Source organism: Salvelinus alpinus, chromosome 12 (assembly GCF_045679555.1).
Source record: "Salvelinus alpinus chromosome 12, SLU_Salpinus.1, whole genome shotgun sequence".
NCBI lineage: Eukaryota > Metazoa > Chordata > Actinopteri > Salmoniformes > Salmonidae > Salvelinus > Salvelinus alpinus.
The window spans coordinates 50,172,650-50,195,430 of NC_092097.1; the positions used below are offsets into that span (position 1 = coordinate 50,172,650).

The 22,781-nt window shown below is 41.7% G+C and overlaps 2 protein-coding genes across 5 annotated transcripts in view; both read left to right on the forward strand.

The window, feature by feature from the left end:
* LOC139536314 (nuclear factor of activated T-cells, cytoplasmic 2) overlaps positions 1 to 2,952 on the forward strand; it is a 36,590-nt gene extending 33,638 nt beyond the window's left edge. For 2 of the 3 annotated variants that reach the window (XM_071336747.1, XM_071336748.1), the window contains exon 10: positions 388 to 2,952. In XM_071336747.1, the coding sequence (XP_071192848.1) occupies positions 388 to 437 (50 nt within the window). In that variant the 3' untranslated portion in view covers positions 438 to 2,952. The remainder of the gene's footprint in view (positions 1 to 387) is intronic. The other variant, XM_071336749.1, reaches the window with a different exon arrangement.
* A 10,396-nt stretch (positions 2,953 to 13,348) lies between these two features.
* LOC139536315 (proto-oncogene tyrosine-protein kinase Src-like) overlaps positions 13,349 to 22,781 on the forward strand; it is a 41,339-nt gene continuing 31,906 nt past the window's right edge. For both annotated transcript variants that reach the window (XM_071336750.1, XM_071336751.1), the window contains exon 1: positions 13,349 to 13,810. The gene's annotated coding sequence lies outside the window, so the exon portion shown is untranslated. The remainder of the gene's footprint in view (positions 13,811 to 22,781) is intronic.

The window sequence follows — 22,781 nt, forward strand, 5'->3', positions numbered from 1 at the left end:
CAGATACTCATATACATGTGTATTTGAACCCAGGGCTGACACATTATAATAGTTAGTTTGCTACAGAATGTGGTTTAACATGGAAACAATGCCCTTGGTTAGCTTATACTGTAGGTGTCGGAAAACACATATACATCTGTACATTCTAGAGAAAAGTTTCCATTTGATCTTATGTAGTACAGAAACAGGAAGCACTACCAAATAAAGTGAGTACCTGTTGCAAAGATGATCTCTGCCTGTGGTTGCTAGGAAAAAACAGTGATATGACACCTTGTGGAGCATAAGTGTCAATGCGATTTGTAAACTGGCAGTACACCATTAGAAGTACTACAGGCCTATGTGTTACACACTGTCCTAACCATTATCCCACACTTTCTTGTTCTCCAGTGAATGACATCATAAGGAATGATCTGACTGTCCGCAGTAACGAGCAGTAAAGAGCATCTATATTGTGACCAACAATCACACGGGCTCCAGAAAGGCCATGACGTCATTCTACTGTCTGATTGCCCCCCTTCATATGTACTGTATATAGGGTGTTAAGTCAAAATCGCATCTTTTGACAAATGGGTAGAATAATATGTTAATTGTGTAGATAATCCTCTAAGAAAACAAATGGTCCAAACCTCATATCTTTATCATAATATGTTCACAAGTTATTGGAGTTTTTACCCTTGTAGGATGGCCAGAATTACGGTGACTAAATCAATGGATGCCAGAGAAAAAAATCTAAAAAGTTAAAAATCAGGAAAATTGCATTGGATCAGCTAGGCTGGACTCTGGGCTACCGGCTACCTGACAGGCTCACTTTCCCATTGGGACAAAAAACTATTTAGAGGTAAGATGGATATCGATTTTGAGAAGACATGTTGTATTTTCATATTTTAGTATATGCTTTTCATATTCATTTGAATTTCCTGTTATTTTTTGAAGATTTCACTGAGCGTGTACCAGAAGCAAGTGGGTAAAATCCCTGAGCAAAACCCCTGAGCAAGCCAAGAAAGTAAAAAAGTCATATTACAACCTACGTTGTGATAATTGCGTTGTTTGCTCTATAACCCATTCGTTCATACGCCACCGTGATATACAATAAGGCCCGTGACAACAAAAAGACAACAGTCACACAGTGGCGGAATAAATTCAACTACACATACGTTTGTTTCACAAAACCGGAGAGCAACATCTGTCCAGTGAAGTCCACAAAGCAAATATTGCATGCAACAAACAGTTATATCACCTGCATTATAGTCAAGCAAGTTAATGTTACCGCAAGTTACCGCAAGTCAGTACAAAGACAAAAAGAGCCCTGCGTCTGCTATTTCAGCACCATTTCAACTTAAACATTTAAACATCATCAAATCAACAAGGCTATATATGCTTAGTTTAATACTCTGAAAACAAACTTAAAGATACCAAAAACGATTTAGTCCAATCAATGTTGCTAAATATCATGTGGCTGTCCATGGTATTGATTTCTGTCAGTCTGTGTGTATGTATGTGTGTGTGCGCATGGAAGTAAAACAAAAAATGTGGACTCCCCCTACTGGTAGACTAGTTGAACGCCAATGCCATCCTCCTCACTTTCATGTTGGCACAACGGTCTAGGGCTCTGTCATACAGTACACTTTTAGTTTTGTTGTCATAGGCTACCTAGCTAAAATGCTTGCTAGCCTAACTTCCTCGCATGGGCAACAATGAACCAGCTAAGTTAGCTAGCTAGTTAATGTGAGCCTACTAGACTACATCTAGGCTACATATTGAACTTAAATCATCTCAGGCCAGTGGCACAACATATTCATTTATGGTTAGATCAGAATTGGCCTGTACAGAGAATTAAGTCAAAACCACAAGTCTAAATCCACATCTCCATCCATGGCTTAGGAAAGGGCCAATTTAGCAAGCTAGCTACTGCAGTACATCAACACAAGTGATCCAGAAGATCTGATTTGATTGGTGTGAAGCCAAATCTAAACTGGCCTCCCTTGGGGGGCGTTTTGCTGCACCAGAACAACCCACAGTTGAGCTTAGCTCAACGATGATTGGCTAATTATAATTTTTTTTAAATCAAGGGAGGCCAAATGCTTGCTGGCATCAATTAATCAATTGCTACAGCGTCAACATGTTATACTCTTTTGTTCCAGACAGCATCAGATACATGGGCGATACATACTGAGACAGAGGGGCGCTGTTTCCCTCACTCAGATGAGATTTCTCCGGTGAGATTCAGCCACTTGCGAATTGAAGGAAAATTATGAAAACACAGAGAGAAGAACGATGTATTGGTCAAATATTTGGGGAAGCCTTGCTTCCCTTGGCATTCATGAATACACGCCACTGAGCGTATACCAAACATTTTAATTTTCAAAGCCTTTTAACATTTAATTCAGTTTGTGTCATGCTAATTTAGATTTTTGTGACCCGCGGAAACAACTTTAAAGATGACGACCACAACATGTAAAATCCTCAAAAGTTGTTAAAAGAAACCTGCACGGCTATGCCAACATAGCTCGGTGCTCATTATCGAATGTATTACGTACAAATCCAACTTTTTTGATATAATGCTAAGGATATGTTACATTTCATCACCAAAGAGCCAAAGTGCGTTTTCACCAACATCGTACTGTATATACTGTATTGTGGATGCAGATGGTATCCAGTTAGGGGTATGCAGTGCCGGATTTCAATAAGTGTGCTGACCATGGGCTACCTTTTAAACAGTTTTATTATTTTATCATGTGTAATCATGTATGTAGCCTCAATGTAAGCTTTTGTAATTGTAAATAAAAACAACTTCATGAAAATGTCTGTAATTACTAAGAAAATTATGAAAAAAAACTGAATATGATTGAGAAACATATTTTTTCTGTCATGATGTTGGCAATTTCATTTTATTTTTTTATTTTATTATTTTATTTAGTCTGCCTGTCATTAAAATATATATTTAAAATCTTATTGTTTGTTGATTAAATGGATCTCGAAATAAATCAATGTCTATATGTCATGAGTTTAAAAGTCCAAAAATGGATGTAGCAATCACAGATTTCCATTGATTTGTAATACCAATGCAGTCAATCTAATTGGACATAACCCAACCCTACCAAAGGTGCCATACCTCTTCTGGATGATGACTTTTTAATGTAATCAAATATACCAAAAATTATATCCAACTTTGCGCCGCCCCATTGGTCTCCCGGTCGCAGTTGGCTGCGACAGAGCCTGGACTCAACCAGGATCTCTAGTGGCATAGCTAGCACTACAATGCAGTACCTTAGACCACTGCGCCACTCGGGAGGCGTGAGATAAATGTCGTCACAGCTGTACATTTCATTGTATTTTCTATAAGACTTCTAACGATTGTTGGTTGTAGTTTAATATTACACCCCTTATTTATGAGGAAATAGTGCACGCTTTTCATTGATGAAAAATAAATACACAAATAAATAACATTTGTTTAATTAATAAAGGGTCTGTCCAATGAACATCAAGGTGAGGCTGTCTAAACATGGCTGAACCATGAGGGGTTCTCCAATGAACATCAAGGTGAGGCTGTCTAAACATGGCTGAACCATTAGGGGTTCTCCAATGAACATCAAGGTGAGGCTGTCTAAACATGGCTGAACCATGAGGGGTTCTCCAATGAACATCAAGGTGAGGCTGTCTAAACATGGCTGAACCACAAGGGGTTCTACAATAACAACAAGGTGAGGCTGTCTAAACAAGGCTGAACCACGAGGGGTTCTCCAATAACACCAAGGTGAGGCTGTCTAAACATGGCTGAACCACGAGGGGTTCTCCAATAACAACAAGGTGAGGCTGTCTAAACATGGCTGAACCACGAGGGTCTCTCCAATAACACCAAGGTGAGGCTGTCTAAACATGGCTTAACCATGAGGGGTTCTCCAATAACACCAAGGTGAGGCTGTCTAAACAGGGCTGAACCACGAGGGGTTCTCCAATAACACCAAGGTGAGGCTGTCTAAACATGGCTGAACCACGAGGGGTGATCAGATGCAGTAGATTGAAAGGAAGGTATTTTCCCCTTGGCTGAGAACGTCTACGTTCCCCTCTGCCTTCTAGTGGCTGCTTCTTGCAGGTACCTGCACCATCGCTCAGCTCATCCTTGGGTTTGAATGTTTTATATGCTGGAAGGTACTTCTCCTGTTTAAAAAAGGTTAAAAAAGATTATAAATAAACAAAAACTTAAATCTAGCTTATACAAATCTGGTGAGCAACATTTGAGTAATGGCCTAGAGTAATAGTGGTGAATAACAGCATAGCAGGCTATTGTTGTGTTTTTCTATCCCTATACAAATAGTCTCCAGAGGCCTTGGAAGCAGACGGTCTCTTCCTCTCTTGCCGTGTGATATGAACATAAATGGAGGAACCGTTGATCTTGACGTCCGTTGCATTACCTGCCTGTGTGGTTCTGGTGAGGTGGTAATCAGAAATGATGGACAAACTATCCTTCTGTCGAGGTTTGAATTCCTCATCAAAATCAAATTATAGTTCAGAGACCAGGTCACTAGTAGGTGAGACGTCAAATTTTTTTGAATGCCAAGAGATGTTCCCATAGGCAGGAGATGGTGGAGGCACTGGGCTCCCAATCTGTACAGGAGATGGAAGGAGCCTCAACTGATGCACATTCCACATATACTGTAGCTGAAGCATAAAACAATCATTCAATATGTAGGCTATTTTGTATTTGGTTAAATTGCTAAGTAATGACATCCTACAGTGACTATGTCTATAGGCCTGATTTAGCACCTTGCTATCTCTTTCTACACAAAATGAACTGATGCAAAATCCTTACCAGCTCAGAGCAGGGTGGAAACAGCAGTCATTATGGGCATCACAGCCCATGTTTAGATCCTGAGTCAGGCCACTTGAAGCTGTTTCAGCACTGGGCTTGACGGCTTCATCTTTCAGGTCCTTCAGGAGGAACTGTATGGCAGAGGGTCAACCAATACAGTTGATTGGCTCCCACACATTAATCTCATCAACCAATGGAGAGACGTTATTAGATGCTTGGGAATATCTATCTATCTATCTATCTATCTATCTATCTATCTATCTATCTATCTATCTATCTATCTATCTATCTATCTACAGTACCTTCGGAAAGTATTCAGACCCCTTGACTTTTCCCACATTTTGTTAGGTTACAGCCTTATTCTAAAATGTATTCAATTTTTTTTTTGCCCTCATCAATCTACACACAATACCCCATAATGACAAAGCAAAAACTTTTTTTTTTTTTTTTTTGCTAATTTATTAAAAATAAAAACCTGAAATATCATATTTACACAAGTATTCAGGCCCTTTACTCAATACTTTGTTGAAGCAACTTTTGCAGCGATTACAGCTACAAGCTTGGCACACTTGTATTTCGGGAGATTCTCCCATTGTTCTCTGCAGATCCTCGCAAGCCCTGCCAGGTTGGATGGGGAGAGTTGCTGCACAGCTATTTTCAGATCTCTCCAGAGATGTTTGATCGGGTTCAAGTCCGGGCTCTGGCTGGGCCACACAAAGACATTCAAAGACTTGTCCCGAAGCCAATCCTGCGTTGTCTTGGCTATGTGATTAGGGTCATTGTCCTGTTGGAAGGTGAAACTTCGCCCCAGTCTGAGGTCCTGGGTGATGTGAAGCAGGTTTTCATCAAGGATCTCTCTGTACTTTGCTCCGTTCATCTTTGCTTCGATCCTGACTAGTCTCCCAGTCCCTGCCGCTGAAAAACATCCCCACAGCATGATGCTGCCACCACCATGCTTCAACTTAGGGATGGTGCCAGGTTTCCTCCAGATGTGACGCTTGGCATTCAGGCCAAAGAGTTCAATCTTGGTTTCATCAGACCAGAGATTCTTGTTTCTCATGGTCTGAGAGTCTTTAGGTGCCTTTTGGCAAACTCCAAGCGGGCTGTCATGTGCCTTTTACTGAGGAGTGGCTTCCGTCTGGCCACTCTACCATAAAGGCCTAATTGGTGGAGTACTGCAGAGATGGTTGTCTTTCTGGAAGGTTCTCCCATCTCCACAGAGGAACTCTAGAGCTCTGTCAGAGTGACCATCGGGTTCTTGGTCACCTCCCTGACCAAGGCCCTTCTCCCCCGATTGCTCAGTTTGGCCGGGAGGACAGCTCTAGGAAGAATCTTGGTGGTTCCAAACTTTTTCCATTTAAGAATGATGTAGGCCACTGTGTTCTTAGAAACCAAAAATGATGATGATGCATTGGTGTCACAGACAGAAGGGGAAACCCAGACACATCAGAGGGGCTATGAAGCTGAAGCATCCGTTTAGAACCTTTTCTCACCATCAAATATGGTAGTGAGAGAAAGTCTAGTCGCGGGTAGTGAGAGAGGATGGAACTAGGTGAAACTGGGCTGACAGTCTTCTAATTTTATCATTGATGAAACATCTGATCTCAATCAATTTTTCTGTTCCCAAAACTAAACTCTGTTACGAACACAGTATACTAACATTTATAAAGTTGACGCTTTACCAAAGTTTTACAAAATTGCGTTGGTTAGAAGGGAGTGCAAGGGCGAATTGTTTGTGCACACGAGCACTCTACAGATGAGGCGTCCCCTAACAGAAACATGCAAATACACGCTACAACGCGCCAATAGGATCTTGCTAGCTCGTGTTTGGCTTTGCCCACCTCCTTGCTTGTTCTGCCCACTATGCTTAATTTGTTCCCACTGTAAACGGCACAGATGAACTATCTTGGGGTAGTTATAAATATCTTTGTTTTGTATTGTGAACCTGTATTGTTACATCGGCATGGAATTCTAATTACAATCAAGTGTTGGAGATCTGTAAAGTTCTGTTTGTTGAGGAAAAATATAATTATGTCTCTTGTAGGCTCATTTGATCATTTTAATTTACTCATTTGTCAGAATCTTTCCACTCTCTCATTTTTCTTCTTCTCTTATCTCATTTTGCATGTTATAGACCTTAATATAATTTCCAACTTCATTCCATTGTCTCATTTTTTGTAATCTCTCATCTCATTTTGGTTAGATTATCTCTTGGTAAAAACATTTTCATGCTCTACAACATCCGTAGAGCACAACCTTTCCTCACACAGGAAGCGGTGCAGGTCCTAATCCAGGCATTTGTAATCTCCCGTATATATTATCAAGTCAAATCAAGTTTATTTTATATAGCCCTTCGTACATCAGCTAATATCTCGAAGTGTTGTACAGAAACCCAGCCTAAAACCCCAAACAGCAAGCAATGCAGGTGTAGAAGCACGGTGGCTAAGAAAAACTCCCTAGAAAGGCCAAAACCTAGGAAGAAACCTAGAGAGGAACCAGGCTCTGAGGGGTGGCCAGTCCTCTTTTGGCTGTGCCGGGTGGAGATTATAACAGAACATGGCCAAGATGTTCAAATGTTCATAAATGACCAGCATGGTCAAATATTAATAATCACAGTAGCTATCGTGGGTGTAGCACATCTCTGTTGGCTGGACTCCCCGCATGTGCCATCAAACCTTCCTAAATTCCCCCATGTTACCCCGTCGAATCTTGCATCATCTTCAAGACCCTGGTGCTTGCCTGCGGTGCAGAATGGGGAACTGCCCCTCTTTACGTCAGACCATGCTCAAACCCTACATCCCAACTCGAGCACTCCGTTTCGCCACCTCTGGTTTCTTGGCCCACCCATCCCTGCAGGAGGGCAGCTCCTGCTCAGCCGAGTCAAAGCTCTTCTCTTTCCTGGGACCCCAATTGTGGAACAAGCTTTCTCCTATCTTCAGATAACTCGCACGGCTCCCATGACGACCCCCTCAATGTATGTATTTTATTTTTAGGAATACAAACAAAACACTTGTCCCTTTTCCACTAACACTGACTTTGCTGATAAATACTTTGTTGTTTCACCTAGTTATGTTAAAATGAATGCACTAATTGTATACCTCTGAATAAGAGCGTCTGTTAAATTACTAAAATGTAAATTGTAAAAATAAATTACAGTAGAGGGCGACGTTTCCCAGGGTAGGCCCTACTGTAGTTACTAGAGCCACAAAGTCATAAACCCCGCCTATTTCTACAATTTATCTTCTTAAAATCTTATTTTAAACCTATCCCTAACCTTAACCATGCTGCTAACCGTATGCATAACACCAACCTTAAATGAAGACCAAAAATAACATTTTTGTTTTAACAGCCAATTTTGACTTTGTGGTGATGGTTACTAGTGGAAACCCTTTATTAAATTAAATTAAGAAAGCAAGCGGATTGATGACTTGACTTCCCACAATGACTTGACTTCCGATGCAAATGTTAGCGCTGTATCATAATTTTTGCCCTGATACAAATTACATTGAACTCACGAACACTCAATGTTGTGTTTGGTGCTGTAAAAAGAACGAATGACGAATTGAGTAAGTGCCCTAGTAAGCTTTTCTTTGAAATTGTATGGTTAGATTCGCCGAATTAGTGATGGGCATTCCGGCTCTTTTCAGTGAGCCGGCTCGTTTGGCTCGGCTCACAAAAAAGAGCCGCCTCTTTTGGCTCCCAAACGGCTCTTTAAAAAAAATATGCCTTGTATTTTTTCAAGTCAAACAGTTTGCGATAGTTTGACTATGATTGGTGTTAAAACAATTCTAATTAAATTATTAAACGAAATCATACTCTACCTTAACCACAATGTATTTAAAAATGCATTGGTTTGTTATGAAAAAGAATGCTATTAAATATTTGCAGTTAAAATACAACTTTAGTGCATATAAATCTAACCATTCAAAATGAATACATTCTGAACAGCATAATAGAATATTGCACCATATCAAAGAAAAATAAATAACAATTTGCAAAACTGCAGCATCCCACAAATTTAAATAACTGTAAAAAATAAGGATGCTATTACATATGTGCATTTAAAGTATAACTTTTTTAATGTATATAAACAAAGTACATATAAATGTAACATTTCAAAACGAATACAATCTGAACAACATAATAATATAATATTGCACCATATCAAAGAAAAATAAATAACAATGTGCAAAACTGCAGCATCCCACTTAAAACATTAAACTGGTCCCTCTTTTCTCTCTTCTTTATTGCCATGTTATAACCAGCAGCACACAGCAATGCTGACCATATTTTGCTTTTATGAGAGATTTGCATTCAGAAATGCAAGCTGCCTCACTTTCGAGGGGCTGATGCAGTTTCTTCTCTCAGTAATTATTTGTCCCGTTTTCGAGAAGACCCTCTCAGAGGGAACGGATGTGGCCACTATGCAGAGTCTCCATGTCATGACTTTAGTAAGCTGTGGGTAGACAGAGGCCTTGTTCTTCCACCAGCTCAGAGGATCTGCAGATCTTTGGAGGAGGAGCTCCTCCAAACAGGATCGGACCTCCATTATGGCATCTGCTGAGGGATTCCTTCGTGCTGCATCCCCAGTTGCTCTCTCGTCAAACAGCATCCAAACAGCAGACGTTTGTGGCACTACTGCTGGTGCTTCTGCTCCATCTGATCCCTCTTCTTCCTGTTGCCCTGGTGCCTGAGCCAGCTGATTGCTGGGGCTGTTTCTCCCTGGTGCTGAGGTTAATCTTTGAAGAGCCTCATCAATCGCTCTGGCATCACTGAAGGCTAACTTCTTAAACCTGGGGTCAAGTGCAGCGGTTTCTGATAGCACGTGATTATATTCCATTCTGTGGACCTTTCTGTCCATTGATGAACATAGGGTGTCCATCAACTCTGTCACATGTCCTGTGGTTACATTTGCTTCTCTGGCGGCTGGCTGTGATTCGCTGCAGACCCTTACACAGGGGTATAATTTTTGAGGCTGTCACATAGCTGAAGAGAGAGAACAGTATACTAGTTCAGGTTCATGTTTTGTCTACTGATACTACATTCTCATCTACTGCTCATATACAGTGGGGAAAAAAGGTATTTAGTCAGCCACCAATTGTGCAAGTTCTCCCATTTAAAAAGATGAGAGAGGCCTGTAATTTTCATCATAGGTACACTTCAACTATGACAGACAAAATGAGGGAAAAAATCCAGAAAATCACATTGTAGGATTTTTAATGAATTTATTTGCAAATTATGGTGGAAAATAAGTATTTGGTCACCTACAAACAAGCAAGATTTCTGGCTCTCACAGACCTGTAACTTCTTCTTTAAGAGGCTCCTCTGTCCTCCACTCGTTACCTGTATTAATGGCACCTGTTTGAACTTGTTATCAGTATAAAAGACACCTGTCCACAACCTCAAACAGTCACAGTCCAAACTCCACTATGGCCAAGACCAAAGAGCTGTCAAAGGACACCAGAAACAAAATTGTAGACCTGCACCAGGCTGGGAAGACTGAATCTGCAATAGGTAAGCAGCTTGGTTTGAAGAAATCAACTGTGGGAGCAATTATTAGGAAATGGAAGACACACTGATAATCTCCCTCGATCTGGGGCTCCACGCAAGATCTCACCCCGTGGGGTCAAAATGATCACAAGAACGGTGAGCAAAAATCCCAGAACCACACGGGAGGACCTAGTGAATGACCTGCAGAGAGCTGGGACCAAAGTAACAAAGCATACCATCAGCAAGGGCATTGAAGATGAAACGTGGCTGGGTCTTTCAGCATGACAATGATCCCAAACACACCGCCCGGGCAATGAAGGAGTGGCTTCGTAAGAAGCATTTCAAGGTCCTGGAGTGGCCTAGCCAGTCTCCAGATCTCAACCCCATAGAAAATCTTTGGAGGGAGTTGAAGGTCCGTGTTACCCAGCAACAGCCCCAAAACATCACTGCTCTAGAGGAGATCTGCATGGAGGAATGGGCCAAAATACCAGCAACAGTGTGTGAAAACCTTGTGAAGACTTACAGAAAACGTTTGACCTCTGTCATTGCCAACAAAGGGTATATAACAAAGTATTGAGATAAACTTTTGTTATTGACCAAATACTTATTTTCCACCATCATTTGCAAATAAATAAATTAAAAATCCTACAATGTGATTTTCTGGATTTTCTTTTCTCATTTTGTCTGTCATAGTTGAAGTGTACCTATGATGAAAATTACAGGCCTCTCTCATCTTTTTAAGTGGGAGAACTTGCACAATTGGTGGCTGACTAAATACTTTTTTGCCCCACTGTATGTAGCTCAGTCAAAAACATATTTTCAGCATCTCTACTTTGGCAAAAAAGGTAGTTGTATAATTAAGAACAGTATATTGCAGGATTCAATAGTTGGAAATATAAGAGTTGTTGCCCTGTCCCTTTCTCTGTGATGTCATTCCAACGGAATCCAGAAAGAACAAAACCCTGTCTCTTTCTCTGTGATGTCATTCCAACGGAATCCAGAAAGAACAAAACCCTGTCCCTTTCTCTGTGATGTCATTCCAACGGAATCCAGAAAGAACAAAAACCTGTCTCTTTCTCTGTGATGTCATTCCAACGGAATCCAGAAAGAACAAAACCCTGTCTCTTTCTCTGTGATGTCATTCCAACGGAATCCAGAAAGAACAAAACCCTGTCTCTTTCTCTGTGATGTCATTCCAACGGAATCCAGAAAGAACAAAACCCTGTCTCTTTCTCTGTGATGTCATTCCAACGGAATCCAGAAAGAACAAAACCCTGTCTCTTTCTCTGTGATGTCATTCCAACGGAATCCAGAAAGAACAAAACCCTGTCTCTTTCTCTGTGATGTCATTCCAACGGAATCTAGAAAGAACAAAACCCTGTATCTTTCTCTGTGATGTCATTCCAACAGAATCCAGAAATAACAAAACCCTATCCCTTTCTCTGTGATGTCATTCCAACGGAATCCAGAAAGAACAAAACCCTGTCCCTTTCTCTGTGATGTCATTCCAACGGAATCTAGAAAGAACAAAACCCTGTCTCTTTCTCTGTGATGTCATTCCAACGGAATCCAAAAAGAACAAAACCCTGTCTCTTTCTCTGTGATGTCATTCCAACGGAATCCAGAAAGAACAAAACCCTGTCTCTTTCTCTGTGATGTCATTCCAATGGAATCTAGAAAGAACAAAACCCTGTCTCTTTCTCTGTGATGTCATTCCAACGGAATCTAGAAAGAACAAAACCCTGTCTCTTTCTCTGTGATGTCATTCCAACGGAATCCAGAAAGAACAAAACCCTGTCCTCAAACATTTACATCAAAAGGTGCAAAGTTATGGGCAAAGACACAAAACATCCATATCAAATTAAATATTTTTCTTGATCAAATAACATGGTGGAAAGAAACACTTTTTGTGCAGTATTAATTTAACATCCTTAAAAACCACTTAATGTGAATATACTTTACTATATTGTACATAGGCTGGTCATCTAGGTTCGTACCTGTAGACTTTCTATCACCATGACAATAAACAATGCACAATACAGTAATTGAGTACATTGACACATCAAGTGGTTTGTGATGATGTGGCTCAGTTGGTAGATCATGGTGTTTGCAATGATAGGGTTGTGGGTTTGATTCCCACAGGGGACCAGTATGATTTGCTCTGGATAAAAACTCAACTAAAATGGAAAAGGAATGAATAGACTATTTCAGTTTTCAAATAGAAATAAATTGCATTTGCCAAGTATTTCAAGAAACTGGAAAACATATATCAAGCAAGTATTTTTTATTTTCCACAAGTATTATCAGATTAACTGTTTTGTACAGATAATTATCAAACTCAAGTTACAAATGCTGGTAAACACTCAAATACATGTATATAATTTTTTTCAGAAAAGTAGTGCACAGGGCCTTTACTATTCATGTATTAATACTTGCGCATTAAAGCGTTTCCACCGGCATTTTTCCTAATTAATTTTACCGACACAAGATGCCACGTTGTCTAGTGTATTTTGTTTTGTCGACATTTGGAAAGTTTACCGACAAAATGTGCTGTTTCCATCAGGCCTGTCATGACATGTTTTATCCAACATGTACTTTACTTGCATACAAGTTTGGATGGAAACCTGGTTAGAGACTCACTTTTCAGTTTTCACAATTTTAATCTAACTAGAACGAATCTAACTAAAAGTAATCAAAAGTAAAATTAGATTGGTACAGATAGTACAGTAATATCAAATGGGAAATGGATGGTAGAACGTGTTCCCTTGTCTTTCACAAACGATTCCTAACCTAATACAGCATCTATTCCAAAATATAACGACAGGTTTCCCAGACACAGATTAAACGTCCTATACTAAAAGCATGCTCAATGAGCATAACATTTTTATTTAGTCCACGACTAGCCTAAATCTGTGTCCGGGAAACTGTCCCTAAATGGTTGTGTTTAAAAAGATGTTGATATTGGACTTGTCTACGTGAACTAAATTATTCAACGTAGCTACGCTGTATTCCTGACTCCATCCAATTGCGCAAAAAACGTAATTCATTCTCCCCTATCATATTGTGCTGTCTTGTTTCGTCAGTGATGCATAGTGATCTTGCCTTTTTTCCCTACAAGGCATGTTTTCACTATATCCCTCGTATCTGGCACAGGGATTAATTTCATAGCCCTAATTTATCACTTCGCATTTCATTAAGCCTACTTAATTTTACTGATATCCTAAACGGATGGATGTCCATTTCCACCGCCTACTTGCGTTTATTTTAGCGAATTGGATCGCCACCGCAATCTGAGTTGTGCCCTCTGCTCAAGGCAATTCCCGTCATGACCTGTCTATTCTTTCAAATTCGCTAAATGGCATTTTCCTTCGGTACTAGTGTTCTCAAAGAAGTTAGACATCATTCGTTTTCGAATCCTTTTCATCAAATGAAGACTACTGTGGGGATTTGATTTGGTTCTTCACGCACTCTTCTGTGCCTTGCGTAAACCTCAAGACGCTTGCTTCAAAGGTAAGTGTTGATTAGCCTACAATATTTAGCTTTCACCCGGTGAAGGAATGTCAACACATTTTAGTAGAATACATTTTCTTGACGTTACACAAAGGATTCTTAATTTGACAGCGTTTCTATTGCTGGTTTCACATTGTTCCCACCCCACAATGTTTTATGTTGACAGTAGAATGTTAGTCTATTTCATAAAATGTGTACCCTTCCATTTATAGTGACTGTCGTTGACAGATTTAATCTCCCGCACAGCCTACATGGGCTACTATAGTATCATGTATGTCCGACACCTCGATTGAAATGAAGGTATAACAATAATCAATAAACACACACAGGCCATCGAAATTCAAAATGGAGTTATAACAGCATCTGATTTGATTCATACAGTCCTATTATAGCCTACAAAGCACGTATTCATAGTAGTATGCATAAGCATGACCTGAACTAAAATACACCCTAGCCAATATCCATTTACAGTCACGAAATTATGTTGGTTTTTCCTATCAAAGGCGTGACCCATCTTTCACCAATGGTGTTACAATACTGCATAGGACAACGTGCGTAAATAGTGACCGTCTGTGAGGAACATAATTTCTTTCGGAATTTTTGGTTATACTATTAAAATTATAATTTAGATAGAGACAACCCATACAATGTTTGCCCCCCCCCCCCCCCTCCCCCCCAACCTCTTATTTTAGCTACAGCCTATATTTACTGGTTTGAATGAAACAGGTGTGCATCCCTGGGAATTTTGGTGTGGGCTGTTGCCAAGTGTCAGCATATCTGAATGGAGCCTATTGTTCCAGTCTGGCTGAACCACACCATTGCATTATAATAGAATAACACAGCCTCAAATATATTGATACGCTCCAAATACACTGATTCATAACACCCTTGCCAACATAAGAATAACATTTGCAAGTTGGCATATTTCTAATGTCAGAGATGCAGCCAGTACTGCATGGCAATCTATTAATGTGCTGTTGAGTCTTTCTTTGTCGATCGGCTCTTGTTGATGTGCGTTCCCTAAGGATTTATCCAAGGACTGAGATGGTTTCAATATAACCTATAGAATGTGTCTATTAAAAGGGAACAGAAGCCCAGTTCCTATTTCAGTCAGTTTTTATGGCTCATTGTCTGTCAATGGTTGATACTGTGTATCTACTTCCTGTTCTTACTGTGCGGAACATGGCTTGTTCAGGGACAGTACCGTACTAAGTGACGGACAGAGGAGGAAGTGGATCCAGCGCTGAGTTTATCACCTGGGTTTTCCCCTGGCTGCACTCCTCCTGTACCCCGCTCCCCCTCTCCCTCCATTGTCTTTGCACAGCAATGGAGGAGAGAAGATTAGATGGGACAGGCCGATAAAACCTTGTTTTCTGGAGAGCTGAGGACTCTGGGACTGCGGAGACAGACACTACCATCTCCTGTGGAGCTTTTTTATCATCCTTTAACGGGGACCACGAGACAACATCAAGGTGATTCTTGGTCCATTCTTAGCCTGCATCTTAAATGGCATTCTATTCCCTGTATAGCGCACTACTTTTGACCAGAGTCCTGTGCCTTAGACTATACAGAATAGGGTACCATTTGAGAGAAACCCTGGCACATGCAAGCATTATTGCAATTGTATATCACTGCCATATTACTGCAATTTTCTATGAAATAAGCCTCAATTTGGTGGCCAGGCTATATTTAGCAGAATTGCGGATTGTTCTGAGGATTGTGGATCTATTCGCAGTAGAGTAGTTGGGGGGGGGGGTCTAAATTTAGTGTTTGTTTTCGCTCCAAGGAACCAGGTAGACCTATGTCAGAATGAGGTGCACACACTCCTTTCTTTGTTTCAGATGAGTCTTTTGATTTTACCATCAGTCTCAAGTGAAAGTCCCAACTAATTTCCTCAATGGAGCAGCAGGACATGTAGAAACCAAAGTAACCATAATTCCACTTTTGTTTTTTACAGAATGTGCCTGGGCGTGTGCAGCACGTACAATGCCTAGTGAAAGTCTACACAACCCTTACACTGTCAGATTTCGCTGCCTTCCATTCAGTCTAAAAAGGGATTCACTTAGATATTTTTTCCCTACAGATCTACACATTTTCAAAGTGAAAGAAAATGATTGAAAAATTTCTAAATTAATAGAAGTGAATACTTGGTGGAGGCATCTGAAAACCCTGGGCTATTCTACAGTGGGACAGTTACACATTTTGAATGCAAATTACATACCAGAATACCAGACCTTTTTAAAAGACATTTGAAAATCAGAGACAAGGTTTGAATATTGCTGTCTATCAATGATTCCCAACCAAATTTACTGAGCTCGATTCCACGGTAAAAAAAATGATGTTGAGTCTCAGATTTTTCACTTTAAAATGTATGTCAGGCAAAAACTATCGATTGCAAAATTAAACAGACCATACAACTCTATGCACAAAGAATATAACACATTTCCACTGACATTTTTACAAAAACAGAATGATGACACAAACAGGGGTTAAAATGTCTTCACCCTCAGGTGCCTGTTGGAGGATTCTGCTTTTCCCACATTCTTACAGTCTTATGGTGAATAGCAAAGTTCTGAGACTCACAGGATTACAATCCCCCCTCCTTTCTCACCCCTCTTTCCCCCTGTTTCTCTCTTCTTTCTTTCTCCTTCCTCTCCCCCTCTCCCGTCTCTCCTACCCCCTTCCCGCCCTCTCAATCTCTCTGAATGTGGGAACTAGGAACAAATCACACAGTCACAGATCCTGATGTTCAAGCACTCTGGCTCCATATTAGGGGAAGGCGCTACTAGTTGCATTAGTTCCGTTGTTTACGCACTGTGACAGGCTGCTAAGGGTGTGCTGTTCACAGTTTCCTCCTGGCCAAGAGCAGTCGTAGTCCCTTAAGAGGTTTCAACAGTCTCTCAGTACTGCTAAATGGCTTCCATCCCTCTTCTCCTCAAAACCCTCATTGCTAATGATTGGTGCCAGCAGAGCACTATATTGTAGATCTTTCAGATATAAATATGTTTTATTTTATTTAACTAGGCAAGTCAGTTTAGAACAAATTCTTATTTACAATGACGGCCTAACCCGGACGACGCTGGGCCAATTGTGCGGCGCCCTATGGGACTCCCAATGACGGCCAGTTGTGATACAGCCTCAAATCGAACCAGGGTCTGTAGTGACGGCTCAGTGTCTTAGACCGCTGTGCCACTCGAGAGCCCAAATACATTATGAAGAACAAACACTCTTCCCTTACATGTAAACAAAGGAATCACGTACGCTCTATTTGCGACTTTTCTACTTGCATATGCCTACGTGGCCCAGGTGATGGCACTGAACAGGAGCATGGTTTTGTCCTGCTTCTCTACCCAATGCCCTTGCACAATCCCTCTCATTAATCTAAAGGGAACGTACTGGTGTAGGAACAATGGTGGGAACCCTCCAACTAATTCTTGCACCAACCCAAAGTTTTTAAATCCATGACAAAGGAGTGTGCAAGTACACACCCAGGGAGAAGGGTAGAGAATCGCAACACAACCCCAATGGGGTCATGGAAAAGGTTGTTTGAGGCTGTTGAGTACATTCTGTACCGCAGACTGCTCCAGCACTTCAGGTTGAAGTCGAAAGGGAAGAAACTCCATCTTGATCCTTCACCGTGGTCTCTCGTCTTCTAGTTACTTTTAAATCGATTTGTATGATACTGTGCTTGTCTTTTGTCACAGGTCACTGAGCAATAATGCACTCAGGCTAAATTGTTTGAAGGCAAGTTTAGGGGCAAGAAAAATGTCCAGGAGTTATCCATAGAGAGAAACCTTTTGAGGGACCAAACTTGTAACCATGGAAACCCATCCGTTTCTGATCAGTAGCATAGGCCAAAGGTTCATTGGAGTGTTCTTTGAATTAGGGTTGTAGGGTTTTCTATTATACAGTAAGTTGCATGCTGTGCTAATGTAGAAATCACGCTGGTATTCTGTACCACCCTCCCACCAGCACTCTGCTCTCCAAAGTAAATGTCAGCAGTAGGTCTACTGCAGAGGAGGCTGGCGGGAGTGGCTATAGGAGGACGGGCTCATTGTAATGGCTGGAATGGCATTAATGGAACGGTATCAAAAACAACAAACATATGGAAACCACATGTTGGACTTCCATTTATTACATTCCAGCCATTACAATGAGCCCATGCTCCTGTAGCTCCTCCCACCAGCCTCCACTGGCCCACTGGTATACTTCTAAAACATCAGGACAGAAGATTTATGAAACACAAAAAAAAATGAAATTGAGCGGTTTCTCCCATTTTGTTCTGAACGTAATGAGCCAGGTCAGGGAAGGTGATGTCACTGCTTGAGCTAGCTAAATTTCCACTGTTCTAGGACATTGGTACAGGATTTTGGCCCTGAATGTTTTGTCCAAATCCAGACCTGTACACGAGCTAGCTAACCTAGTTTACACCAATTAATGCTAGGCCATTGGTACAGGCTTTTGGACTGGATGCTGTTTGGTCCAGGGCCCGGCCAATGCGCCGAGCTATCTTAACTAGTTAGCTACCACTATGCTAAGCTAATACATTGGTACAGACTTTTGACCCCAGCTGATGGTATTTTGTCCAGGGCCAGGCATGTGTACAGTATTTGTCCTTTTAGTCCCTCTGGTCCCATAATAACAGTAGCAAGACCAGCCAGTACTAATATAATATAGCCCAGGCTCTGGCCAGCCTCATCGAACGCCCACTAACATTGAGCAGTCATCTACCCCCCCAGGTCTCTCTCTGTGTGACTAAGCAGCATGAAACTGAGGAAGATGTTAACCCCTTCACTAGGCTGGCTTTCATTCTGGCTCCGGATGAATCAAAGACACTCACGTCCACACTCACACACATACAGTAGGCATGCACGCTAGGGCCGGGACGATACCAGTATCTCCATACGCGTTAGTATTTTTATTTCTTTAACCTTTATTTAACTAGGCAAGTCAGAACAAATTCTTATTTACAGTGACGGCCTACCAGAAGGCCTCCTGCGGGGACGGGGGCTGGGATTAAAAATAAAATAAAATATAGGACAAAAACACACATCACGACAAGAGAGACAACACACCACTACATAGAGACCTAAGATGACAACATAGCATGGCAGCAACACATTAAAAACACAGCATGGTAGCAACACAACATGAGAACAACATGGTAGCAACACAACATGGTAGCAACACAACATGGCAGCAGCACAACATGGTAGCAGCAAAAACATGGTACAAACATGATTGGGCACAGACAACAGCACAAAGGGCAAGAAGGTAGAGCCAACAATACATCACGCGAAGCAGCCACAACTGTCAGTAAGAGTGTCCATGATTGAGTCTTTGAATGAAGAGATTGAGATAAAACTGTCCAGTTTGAGTGTTTGTTGCAGCTTGTTCCAGTCGCTAGCTGCAGCAAACTGAAAAGACGAGCGACCCAGGGATGTGTGTGCTTTGAGGACCTTTAACAGAATGTGACTGTCAGAACAGGTGTTGTATGTGGAGGATGAGGGCTGCAGTAGATATCTCAGATAGGGGGGAGTGAGGCCTAAGATGGTTTTATAAATAAGCATCAACCAGTGGGTCTTGCGAGGGGTATATAGAGATGACCAGTTTACAGAGGAGTATAGAGTGCAGTGATGTGTCCTATAAGGAGCATTGGTGGCAAATCTGATGGCCGAATGGTAAAGAACATCTAGCCGCTCGAGAGCACCCTTACCTACTGATCTATAAATTACGTCTGCGTAATCTAGAATGGGTAGGATGGTCATCTGAATCAGGGTTAGTTTGGCAGCTGCGGTGAAAGAGGAGCAGTTACGATAGAGGAAACCAAGTCTAGATTCAACCTTAGCCTGCATCTTTGATATGTGTTGAAAGAAGGACAGTGTACCGTCTAGCCATACTCCCAAGTACTTGTATGAGGTGACTACGTCAAGCTCTAAACCCTCAGAGGTAGTAATAACACCTGTGGGAAGATGGGCATTCTTCTTACCAAACCACATTACCTTTGTTTTGGAGGTGTTCAGAACAAGGTTAAGGGTAGAGAAAGCTTGTTGGACACTAAGAAATCTTTGTTCTAGAGCGTTTAACACAAAATCCGCGGAGTGGCCAGCTGAGTTTAAGACAGAATCATGGCAAGGAAACAAAATACAAAGCGGATTTAACTTCTTTAAGAAATCAGCTCTAATGTTGAAAACAAGCATCATTATGTTGTCATCCGGAGTTACATGTATTTATTTTCCAAGCTGTAGCACCCAATATTTACATACAGCAGCTTTTTAAAGGACCATAGAGTTTTGTTTGCTTCGTGGTTTATTTCTTGCCATGGAAAAAATATTGCGATACTGGTATCGTCCCGGCCCTAATGTACACACACACACACACACACACACACACACACACACACACACACACACACACACACACACACACACACACACACACACACACACACACACACACACACACACACACACACACACACACATTCCCTTCCCTATATACAGATGCACACTGCAGATTTACATACACACAAACTGTGTACATTGAGTGTACAAAACATTAGGAACACCTTCCTAATACTGAGTTGCACCCCCTTTTGCCCTCAGAACAGTCTCCATTCGTCGGGGAATGGACTCTACAAGGTGCTGAAAGCGTTCCACAGGGATGCTAGCCCATGTCGACTCCAATGTTTCCCACAGTTGTGTCAAGTTGGCTGGATGTCCTTTGGGTGGTGGACCATTCTTGATACACATGGGAAACTGTTGAGCATGAAAAACCCAGCAGTGTTGCAGTTCTTGACACACTCAAACCGGTGTGCCTGGCACCTACTACCAATACCCCATTCAAAAGCACTTAAATCTTTTGTCTTACCCATTCACGCTAAGAATGGCACATAAACACAATCCATGTCTCAATTGTCTCAAGGCTTAAAAATCCTTCTTTAACATGTCTCCTCCCCTTCATCTACACTGATTGAAGTGGATTTAACAGATGACATCAATAAGGGATCATAGCTTTCACCTGGATTGACCTGGTCAGTTTATGTCCTAATGTTTTGAACACTCAGTGGTGTATTAAAAACCCCAAAGCACAACACCTGACTGTGTCGAGGTCTTTTCACACTCATGGACAATGCAGCAACTCTCCCACATACTGTACACACCAGACTCCACCTCACCCCCAGAAGCTGCAGCAACTCTCCCACATACTGTACACACCAGACTCAACCTCACCCCCAGAAGCTGCATCAACTCTCCCACATACTGTACACACCAGACTCAACCTCACCCCCAGATGCTGCAGCAACTCTCCCACATACTGTACACACCAGACTCAACCTCACCCCCAGAAGCTGCAGCAACACTCCCACATACTGTACACACCAGACTCAACCTCACCCCCAGATGCTGCAGCAACTCTCCCACATACTGTACACACCAGACTCAACCTCACCCCCAGAAGCTGCAGCAACACTCCCACATACTGTACACACCAGACTCAACCTCACCCCCAGATGCTGCAGCAACTCTCCCACATACTGTACACACCAGACTCAACCTCACCCCCAGAAGCTGCAGCAACACTCCCACATACTGTACACACCAGACTCAACCCTAGATGCTGCAGCACGTCCTACCTTCTCTAGTCCTTTTTCAGCTATTCCTAGTTCCCTGCTCCTTCCCCACCCACTGTTAGTCACACTCAGCCCTGTCTGTCTGTCAACACACACACACGTTATGTTCTTCTATCCTCGTGGGGACCTGCAATGTATTTCCATTCAAAATTACCCAAACGCTAACTCCTAATCCTAACCCCCTAACCCTAATTATAAAACTGACCCTAATTATAACCCTTAAACTTAACCCCTGAGTTTAAAATAGCCTTTGTCCTCATGGATAATTTTTCTTGTTTTACTACCCTTGTGAGGTAATTTGGGGATTTTAGGTCCCCGCAAGGATAGAAGAAGCAAACCCCCCCCCCCCCCCCACACACACACACACAGTCACAGTGAGTGTGTTGGAAACGAGACGTGAGAGACACGGGGTGTGTGTGTGTCAGAGCTTCTGTTCTCAGGGACAGAAGAACAGCTGCTCACACACACACACTAACTGCCGCACACAACGGAACAAGCCGTGTGTGTGTGTGTGTGTGTGTGTGTGTGTGTGTGTGTGTGTGTGTGTGTGTGTGTGTGTGTGTGTGTGTGTGTGTGTGTGTGTGTGTGTGTGTGTGTGTGTGTGTGTGTGTGTGTGTGTGTGTGTGTGTGTGTGTGTGTGTGTGTGTGTGTGTGTGTGTGTGCGTGCGTGTCATCTAGCCTGTAATAGGTTTCCATTGTGACTCATTCTGTTGTACAGAGGGAAGAATTTAACTGGTGTTTGCGTCCATGATTGTAACAGAGTCTGTAAGAATAGGATTCAATTTGAAATGCAAGGGTGATGAACCAAATACTGTAGAATTACCGACGATGATAAAATTCTTGTTGTCAATGTCGGCCAGGGCCAAAGTTTCCGCTCAGGGCTGTCATACACTTTGTCTTATATTGTGTACATTGTAGATCTGTATTTATTTAATACCAGGTTGAATCAACATATATGACCTTGAATCTACAAACACCCGTCGCTGTCTGTTGACTTTTTCAAGGTGTATTTGCCTTGTAAGCGGATCCAGCAACTGAAACTGGAAGATCTCTAAGGAAACTCAATGAATGGACCCTGAATGGAGACTCAATAGCAGGGTCGTGTTCATAAGGTCACGTTTTCAAAATGTTTCGCAATGGAAAATGTGTGTGCCATATTGGACCAGGTAGTCCCTTTCAGCCAGTTTTCTTCCATTTGGTTCCTAATGAACACCACCCTGCTGAATGATTCTACTGTTGCAGGGAAAGGGATAATATAGAACCAGACCTGGGTTCAAATACTATTTCAAATATCAATTACTTTTACATTATTGATTTAAAAAAAAAAGACAAGTAGTT